This window comes from Narcine bancroftii, unplaced genomic scaffold (genome assembly GCF_036971445.1).
Source record: "Narcine bancroftii isolate sNarBan1 unplaced genomic scaffold, sNarBan1.hap1 Scaffold_237, whole genome shotgun sequence".
Lineage (NCBI taxonomy): Eukaryota > Metazoa > Chordata > Chondrichthyes > Torpediniformes > Narcinidae > Narcine > Narcine bancroftii.
The window spans coordinates 330,640-340,383 of record NW_027211972.1 but is presented as its reverse complement, the minus strand read 5'-3'; the positions used below and the strand labels follow the sequence as shown (position 1 = coordinate 340,383).

Here is a 9,744-nt window from a genome sequence, read left to right as displayed (position 1 = left end):
GTCACACCCTCCCCGACTCTCAATCTTCCCATCTCTCACTCGCCCCATCTCTCTCTCTCACCCCTCCCGTCTCCTGTCCCACCTCTTGATGTTCGCCAGAGGATTGGTTTTCGAGAGGTAAGCCCTCGACGCACAGGGACGTATGTGGGTCCGATGGGAGGAGGGAGATATGGGGCGCGTTGTGGGGAGATGTCAGCGAAAAAGAGAGAGACTGATTTGTGGCACGTCGGCTGACGCAGCGGCGTCGGTAGTAGGGTGGGGGTGGTGGGGGCACGAGGCCTGTTTGCATCTGAATTCCTCTCTGACAAGTCTCCCAGCGGGGATGCGGGGATGGTGCTGGGACGCATTGAATGGACGGGGAGAGGGGCCGAATGCGGGGTCTCCTACTCCAAGGGGAGGGGGTGCGCTGCAAAGACAGACTGGGTGGGCGGGCAGGGGAAAAGACAGGGTTTGGGCCTGGGATGTGAAAGCGACGGGGATCCCCACCTTGTCGATTCTCACAGGGAAGAAAGTGAACGAAGGAGCCTCAGTGGACGTAGAAATCCCAAGGAGAAGCACACCGGCAAAAGGTGAGGCGGGGAGAGAGGAGAGTGAGGGTGAGAGGAATAGAGAGGGGGGAGGCAGAGGAGGGAGAGAGAGGGAGGGGGGGAGAGAGGGGGTGAGAAATGGGGAGAGGGAGGGGGATAGTGGGGGAGAGAGGATACCTGAGACATCCCCCTGATAATTCTGTGCGTCCCCAGGGTATGAGCTCCTTTACCAACCTGAGGTGGTTCGTCTGTACCTGTCACTGATCCGGGAATGTTCCAACCCGGCCGTGTTAGAGGCAGCGGCTGGAGCTATACAGAACCTCTGCGCCGGTCGCTGGATGGTGAGAACCAGTCCACCCCTCCGTCCCAACACCCCTCCCTGTCTCTATTACCCCCTGCAGTCCCCGACACCCCTCCCTGTCTCTGTAACCTCCTCCGGTCTCCACACCCCTCCCTGTATCTGTAACCCCCTCTGCTCCATGACACCCCTCCTTGTCTCCATAACCCCCTCTGGTCCCCAACACCCCTCTGTATCACTGTAACACACTCCTGTCTCCTACAACCCTCCCTGTAAATCCCTCGTTCTCTCCTGCCAACAGTACGGTCGATACATTCGGGCAGCAGTTCGACAGGAGAAGGGACTGTCCAACATCGCAGAGCGACTCATGCACGACAATGATCGCGTAGTGAAGGCGGTGTCCGGGGCGCTAAGAAATCTCGCGCTCGATGAGCGGAACAAAGAACTGATCGGTACGTGATGGGGAGAGGGAGGGGGGAGAAAGAGAGGAGAGTCTCACATGAATTTGACCTCTCACCTCTCTTCCTCTCCCTCCCCCCTTCTCTCTCCTTCCCTCTTTCCCCCCCCCCCCCACCTTCCCCTCAACAGGGAAGCACGCCATGCTCAATCTAATCCACGCCCTGCCCTCCATGGCTCAGGGGAAGGGGTCCAAGAGCCTTGCGGAAGACACGGTTGTCTCCGTCCTGCAGACCCTCAACGAACTGTTGGTGGACAACGTGGAAGCCGCTCGTCGGCTGAGAGAACAGCAGGGAGTGGAGAGACTGGTCGGGATCATCCGGTCTGGGTGAGTTTCCCCTGTCTCCACCATCCTGACACCCCTCCCCTTCTCCATCACCCCTCTGGTCTCCCGACTCCCCTCCCCATCTCCATCACCAGCTCCAGTCCCTGACACCCCTCCCTTTCTCTGTAACCCACTCTGGTCCCTGACACCCCTCCCCTTCTCCATCACCTCCTCTGGTCCCCGACACTCCTCCCTGTCTCTGTAACCCCCTCCGGTCCCCAACACCCCTTCCTGTCTGTGCAACCCACCCCTGTCCCCAACACCCCTCCCTGTCTCTCTCACCCCCTCCGGTCCCCAACACCCATCCCTGTCTCTGTAACCCCCTCCAGTCCACCGACTCCCCTCCTCGTCTCCATCACTCTCTTTGGTCCCCAACACCTCTCCCTATCTCTGTAACCCCCTCCGGTCTCCAGCACAACTCCCTATCTGTGCAACCCACCCCTGTCTCCAACAACCCTTCCTGTCTTTGTAACCCCCTCCGGTCTCCTACACCCCTCCCTGTCTGTGTAACCCACTCCCATCCCCTCCACCCTGTCTGTGTAACCCCCTCCCATCCCTACACCCCTCCCTGTCAGTGTAACCCCCTCCCATTTCCTACACCCCTCCCATTTCCTACACCCCTCCCTGTCTCCGTCACCCCCTCCGGTCCCCGACACCCCTCCCTGTCTCTGTCACCCCCTCTGGTCCCCTACACCCCTGCCTGTCTCTGTCACCCCTCCCTGTCTCTGTCACCCCCTCCGGTCCCCAACACCCCTCCCTGTCTCTGTCACCCCCTCTGGTCCCCTACACCCCTGCCTGTCTCTGTCACTCCCCCCTCCCCACTCCAGTCTGACCCCCAGCCCTCCGTGTGTTTACCTTCCCACCCAGCACCCATTCAGATCGCGAGATGAAGGCCTCGTCTGCCGTCCTGCAGACACTGTGGCATCACCGTGAGCTTCGGAAACCTCTCCAGAACGATGGCTGGAAGAAGGCAGATTTCCAGGTGTGTCCCAGGGAGCTTTGAGAGATGGACGGACATCGGGGAACGAGGGTGGGGACACGGTGAATGGTAGGGAGTGTCAGGAAATGGACGGACCTCGGGGCACAAGGGTGGGGACACGGTGAGTAGCGGGGAGTATCGGGAGATGGACAAACCTCAGGGCACGAGGGTGGGAACATAGTGAACGGCGGGATGCATTGAGAGATGGATGGACCTCGGGGTACGAGGGCGGGGACACGGTGAATGGCGGGGAGGGTCGGGAGATGGACGGACCTCGGGGCAAAGGGTGGGGACTCGGTGAACGGTGAGGTGCATTGAGAGATGGATGGTCCTTGGGGTACGAGGGTGGGGACACGGTGAACAGCGGGGAGCATCAAGAGACGGATGGACCTCGGGGGTATGGATGGCGACACAGTGGATGGCGGGGAGCTTCGATATCACTGAAGAACCCTCTCTTTCTCTCGTTTCCTTCACCCCCCACCCCAACCCCCCGCCCCGGATACCCCCAGCATCTGTCGTCAACCCAGAATCCTACGGAGAGCGCCTTCGACGACTCAACCCTTCCACTCATTGATAAGTCTCAGCGAGCAGGTGAGAGGGTCGTGAGGGTGGGCCGGCCGTCGAGGTGGGCAGGTGGAGAAGGATCTTTCCAAGAACTAACTTCCCCCCCCTCCTCCCCCCACTTCTCTCTCCCACCCCTCCCAATGCAGGTGACAAACGAGAGATGATCCCAATGAATGACATGGGACCAGGTAGGATATCACCCTCCCCTCCACACTCTCAATCCACCCTCTCCTCCCTCCCCCCTCTCTCCCTCCATTCTCTCCCTTCCTCACCTCCCTCCAACCTCTTCCCCCTCCCTCCCCCTCTCAGTGCACCCTCTCCCCTCCTCCCCACCCTTTCTCCCTCCTCACACTCTCCCCACCCCTGTCCCTCCCCAACCCCTTTCACCCCTTCCCTCCACCTTCTTCCCCCTGCTCCCTCTCCCCTACCCCTCCCTCCCCCTCACTGCACCCTCCCCCCTCATCCCCCACCCTCTCTCCATCCTCACACTCTCCCTTCCCCACCCCCTCTCTCACCCCCTCCCTCCCTCTCCCCTACCCCTTTCCCTCCCCATCACCTCATCCCTCCCCTCTCTCTCTCTCCTCTTCCTCCCCCTCCCTCCACCTCCCCCTCCCTCTCTCTCTCCTTCCACCCTCTCCCCTGCTCCTCTCCACTTCTCTCATGCCCTCCCTCCACCCTCTTCCCCCTCCTTCCCCTCTCCCTCCACCCTCTCCCCTACCCCTCTCTCCCTCCCCCTCTCACTGCACCCTCTCCCCCTCCCCCACTTTCTCTCCCTCTTCACACTCTCCCCACCCCTCTCCCTCCCCCACCCCCTCCCTCCACCCTCTCCCCTACCTCGCCCTCCCCACCCCCTCTCCCTACCTCTCTCCCTCCCCACCCCCTCTCTCCTTCCCCCTCTCAGTACACCATCTCCCCCTCGCCCTCCACCCTTTCTCCCTCCTCACCCTCTTCCCTACCACTCTCCTTCCCCCACCCCCACTCTCACCCCTCCCTCCCCCTCTTCCTACCCCCTCCTCCTCTCTCCCTCCCAGTGCTTGAATCTCCTCTGCTGATCTTCTCCCCCCACCCCGCCACTGCCACTGTGCAGACAGCTACAACACTGTCGACAACAGGGACCCAACCAACACTCACGATGACACTGGCGAATCTTTGGGCTGGGAAACTCCGGTGAGTCCTGAGGGGGAGAGGGGGGTGGGGAGAGAGACCCAGACACCCTGCTGTGGGGCTGATTCACCCACTAATCATTGGCCTCCTCTCCTCATCAGGATCAGTTCGGGAAGCCAACTCACACTGACCTCGGGGGCCCTGCCTATATCTACCAGGGTTAAACAAGGCAGCAGATCTCTCGTCTACCTGCATGGTATGTGTTTACGGAGCGAGTTTCCCCCACTCTCTTCCCTTCTCTCTCCCTCTCTCTACCCCCCTCTCACTCTCTCCCCCTCTCACTCTCTCCCCCTCTCCCTCTCTCCCCCCTCCCTCTCTCTCCCCATTCCCTCACTCTCCCCCCTCCCTCTCTCTCCACTCTCTTCCCCCTCCCTACATCGATCAAGATTAAACACGGCAGCAGGTCCCTCATCCACCTGCAGTGTATGTTCATGGAATGAGTTCTCCTCCCCCTCTCCTCTCCCCCCCTACCTACATCTACCAGGATTAAACAGGACAGCAGGTCTCTCGCCCACCTGCAGGGTATGTGTTCACAGAGCGTGTTTACCCCCCTCTCTCTCTCGACTCTCTCCTCCTCTCCCCCTACCTCTCTCCCTCCCTCTCCCCTCCCTATATCTACCAGGATTAAACACGGTGGCAGGTCTCTCATCCAGCTGCAGGGTATGTGTTTACCCCCCTCTCTCACCCCTCTCCCTCCCCCTTTCTCTCCCTCTCCCCCCTCCCTACATCTACCAGGATTAAACACGGCAGCAGGTCTCTCATCCACTTGCAGGGTATGTGTTCCAGGAGCGAGCTCCCCCCCTCTCTCCTCGTCTCTCTCCCTCTCCCCCACCCCTCCCCCCATTGTCGTTTTCCCCTGCATCTGCTGGCCACCCCCCCCGAGGATCTGGACCCCTCCGTCTTCGCCCGTTACCCCACGCCTGTCCCTCTCTCACCCCGATCTCTCTCGCTGGCAGGGGGTACAAGACGTCTCGGGCGCAGGCAGAGGGTCTGAAGCCGGAACTGACAGTTAACTAATCGTCTTGCTGGCTGTCGCCACCTCCGGGAACCGCGGGCACCCTTTGATTCACTAGGACCCTGTTACAGGATGGGTGGGGGGATTTATATACAAATATACAGATATATGACGGCTTGGAATTAAAGGAGATCGAAGGGTGGGGGAGGCGAAGGGGTCAGGGAACCTCCCCTCCTCTCCCTTTCCCACGGGGTCTCCACAGGGGGAAAAGGGTGCAGGATGGGATTGTACCCTCTCTCTCCTCCACCCCTCCCCCCATCTCGCTCCCCCTGCACTCGCTGGCCGACCCCCCAATTGTCCGGAGCCCTTCGTTTCCGCCCGTAGCCCCGCGCCTGCCCCCCTCTCACCCAGATCTCTCTCGCTAGCAGGAGGGACGAGACGTCTCGGGCGCAGGCAGAGGGTCCGAAGCCGGAACTGGCGGTTAATTAATCGTCTCGCTGGCCGTCGCCTCCCCGGGAACCGTGGGTGGCCTTTGATTCACCAGGACCTTGTTATGGGACGGGTGGGAGGGTTTTATATAGAAATATACAGATATATGACAGGTTGGAATGAAAGGAGAGCGGGGGTGGGGGGGGTGAAAGGGTCGGGAAACCTCCTCTCCTCTCCCATTCTCACGGGGTCTCCGCAGGGGAAAGGAGGCACTGAATGGAGTTGTTCCCTCTCTGCCTGCCCTTTCTCTCACCCCCTTCCCTTTCTCTTCCCTCCCTCCCCCTTTCTCCCCCCTTCCCTCCCTTACCTTTTATCTTCCCTCCCTCCCCCTTTCTCTCACACTGGGACACGGCGCCAATAGGATTCGGTCAGTTTTGGAGGAGAGAGTGGGGACAGGGTGTCAGAGACCATATAAACTTGGCAGCACTGACTTCTGACGGGTGGGTGATGAGGGCATGACTCCAAGATGTAATAAATGGCTTTATTCTGGACCGGCCTGTGATGTTTGATTTATCGCGATGAAGGAATCTGGGCTCGTTTCAAACAGGACCTTGTTGAGGCATCCATGCTGAATTATCCTTAGCTGCAACAAACTGGCTTCTGACTCCCTCTAGTGGTCAGGAGGATCTGAGGGCTGTCAAGAGTCGCAAGTTCTCTACAAATCTCTGGCGAGACAGTGCGGGAGGTTACAGACAGGACAGGGAGTGGGGAGAGGGGTTGGTGACAGGGCAGGAGGTTACAGAAGGGACAGGAGAGGGGTCCGGGACATTGTGGGAGGTTACAGATGGGACGGGGAGAGGCCCTCGACGGACGGGCCCTCTATGAGTTTATAAATCTCGGGAGAGGTGGGAGGGAGGTTCGGGGGGAACCAGGGTGGTTGGACGTCGAGATGCTGGCTGGCGTTGAGTCATGTGATAGAGTAGTGGCCAGTTGGGAAAACCAGCCCTCTCCAGGAAAATAGAAAAAAAAATCGGGAAAAACAAAGCACAACAGAAATAAAGTACAAGAAATAGAAGATAAAGATACAGAGAAGAGAAAGAGGATGGATTCCAAGAAAGAAATTAAGAACAGCTGGAAAAAAAAAGTCACCAGAGAAGAAGGAAGAAGGCCTTACCTGCAGGAAGGAACAGGACGTTGTGGTGACGAGCGCCCGATCCTTGAGATCAGTATCTACACTGCAGAGTCACGACCCACCAGCCGGTACACTACAGATATGGTTCTTGGATTAAAACAAAAGTGTGCAACGGCGCAGTGCGCAATCAGAGGAGAAAGAGGACACCGGCAGGAGGGGGGCACAGCAGAGGAACGGGCTGTCACAGACCGAGCAGCTGAGAGACGCCTGACACCAGGGCTCTCAGCTGGAGGATAAGGAAGACAGCAGAGGAGGGTGCCCCATACCCCAAACAGGCGTGGGAGATAGACAGAGGGAAGATCGATAAGAAGACCAACATCCAGAAGCACAACAGACGAGCAGCCCAGGAGGGGAGGAACAGCAACAAGAGGCCTGACAAAGAGATACAAGCAGCTCATCAGGAAAAACAGAAGAGTCACAGACAAAGAAAAGAAGACACAAACACAAAAGAAGCGGAAGAAGACCAAGATCTTCATAGAGAAATAGAAGGTAAAACTGATGGACAAAGAGAAATAAAAGGTAAAACTGATGAACAGAATATAGTCTTTTTTGAAGAACAAATGAGATCACTAAAAGAATGGTTATCATTAGAATTTAATGCAATTAAAAGGAAAATGGAAAGAACAGAAGATAAAATTCAAAGGTTAGAACTGGTAATGACAGAAATAGGGAAAAGAGTAGAGAGTTTGGAAGAGTGGGAAACGGCTGTAGAAATGGAAGTGAATGACAGAAAAATTTGAAGAAAGTGACAATAAAATTAGAGGCACAAGAGTTGTTATCTCAGAAAATTAATATGTTGGAAAATTATAGTAGGCGAAACAACAAAAAAATAGTAGGCCTGAAGGAGGGTGAAGAAGGCACACACATGAAGGAATTTATAAAAGGATGGATCCCGAAGGTCCTGGGAACGACAGAAATGCAGGAAGAAACGGAAATCGAAAGGGCACACAGAGCATTAGCTCCGAAACCACAGACACATCAAAAACCAAGATCCATCTAGTAAAATTTTTGAGATATACGACGAGCTGGAACGGGCAAGGAATAAAATTAGAGACGATAATAAACCATTGGAATACAAGGGTCAAAAAATATTTTTTTACCCAGACATAAATTTTGAACTCTTAAGAGGAGGAGGGAATTTAATACAGCAAAATCAACTTTATGGAAAAAAGGTTACAAATTCATATTAAGACATCCAGCCATGCTTAAAATATTTATACCTAGAGAGCAAAACAGACTGTTCTCAGATCCAGAGAAAGCACAAGAATTTGCAGAAAGTTTGCAGGACAGATGAAGAGATGTAACAAGAATGAAGAACAGCAATAAAGTATATATAAAGATGTAAAAACAATGAATATGTAAAGAACTAAAGAGGGAAAAGAGAAGGGAAGGAAGGGAAAAAAGAGGGCTTGGTTATTTGTGATTTTAAAAAGTGTTTTCTGGAGAGCGCTGGGTAGAGGGGGAATAGCCATCACTGCAAAATCAGTTGATGCTGCAAACAAGATCGCAACCCAAATGAAAAGGGGAGTTGCCCGGCAAGGGGTATGGGGCAACTCAGAGAGGGGGGATCTTTTGGGGTTAAGGTATTAGTGGATGTGGGAACTGCAGGTGTACTTTATGTCTTAAATGTCTTGTATATTAAGGGTATTAAGAGAAAACTAAGAGATGAAAATGGGGTAAAGGAGGATGGAGGTGGCAAAGAAGATGTATGCAAGATATAAGATGGCCATGTTGAACTATATGACTATAAACATTAATGGAATTCATAACCAAATTAAAAGAAAGAGGCTACTAAATTTATTGAAGAAAGAAAAAATAGATATAGCATTTGTACAGTAAATGCATCTAACTGAAGCGGAACATAAATTAAAGAGAGACTGGATAGGACACGTAATGGTAGCATCCTAGAATTCAAAAGCTAGAGGTGGAGCCATACTGCATATCATCAATTGAAAGTGTATTTAAAGGATAAATTGGGAAACCGCTTGAGATTACCTGAAGGAAGCAGCTTTGAATACGTGATTACAGACACAATGATAATCAAAAGATTTATAACCAACATGTACATTAAGCTGCAAGATAAGAAAAATGAAATAAACTATAAACCTAAGCAGAAGTGGGAAAAGGATCTAAACATAAAGATAAAAAATGAAGTATGGTAAAAGTTATGTTCTGGAACTATGAAGAACACAATAAACTCAAGGTTATGCATGATGGGAGGGAGTCACGAGATGGAGTAGTGGCCAGTCGGGGAACTCCAGCCCTCTCTGGAAAAGTTTTTAAAAAAACACAGAAAACACAAAGGCACAAACACAAAAATTAAAATAAAGTGAAAGTAAAGGTGGGAAGAAAATGACAGCGAAGAAAGAAAAGTTGAAAGCAACGGGAAGAAGAGAAGAAGAAAAGACATCGGAAGAAGAAGGTGAAGGCCTTACCTGTCCGAGGAGGCCCGCTGTGGAGAGAGAAGCCCGCTCCCTCAGGTCAGTCGAAGTCCCGAGCTCGGGACTACAAAAATGGCTCGTGGAGCCAAGCAAAAGTGCGCAACTGCGCATGCGTGATGCGCATGACAAATAAAACACTGACGGGAGGGGGGACCAGCTGAGGAGTCGATATCCACAGCTGAGAATGACAGCCACAGCACAGCAGTAAGAAGAGAATATAGAAAACAATGAGAACAAGAAAGAAGAGAGTAAAAAGAAATCAAGGAAACAGATGATCAACCCAGAGGAAGAAGAACACAGAGAAATGGAAGAAGAAGGGAAAGGCAAGACAATGGGTATATTTTTTTAAAGAATATATGGAATCAGTAAAAGAATGGCAATCACAAGAATTTAGTGAAATAAAAAGAAGAATTA

At 53.8% G+C, this 9,744-nt stretch overlaps 1 protein-coding gene across 1 annotated transcript; it reads left to right on the top strand.

Moving 5' to 3' along the window:
* Positions 1-503: 503 nt before the first annotated feature.
* On the top strand, positions 504-6,248 carry LOC138750711 (catenin delta-1-like; the record flags this gene model as incomplete). The annotated part of the gene is made up of 10 exons (XM_069912787.1): positions 504-569; positions 741-868; positions 1,127-1,277; positions 1,414-1,609; positions 2,474-2,588; positions 3,095-3,176; positions 3,296-3,337; positions 4,181-4,316; positions 4,415-4,509; positions 5,694-6,248. Coding segments are annotated over 10 exons (1,436 nt in total), but the record flags the coding sequence as incomplete, so codon positions are not given.
* Positions 6,249-9,744: the final 3,496 nt, after the last annotated feature.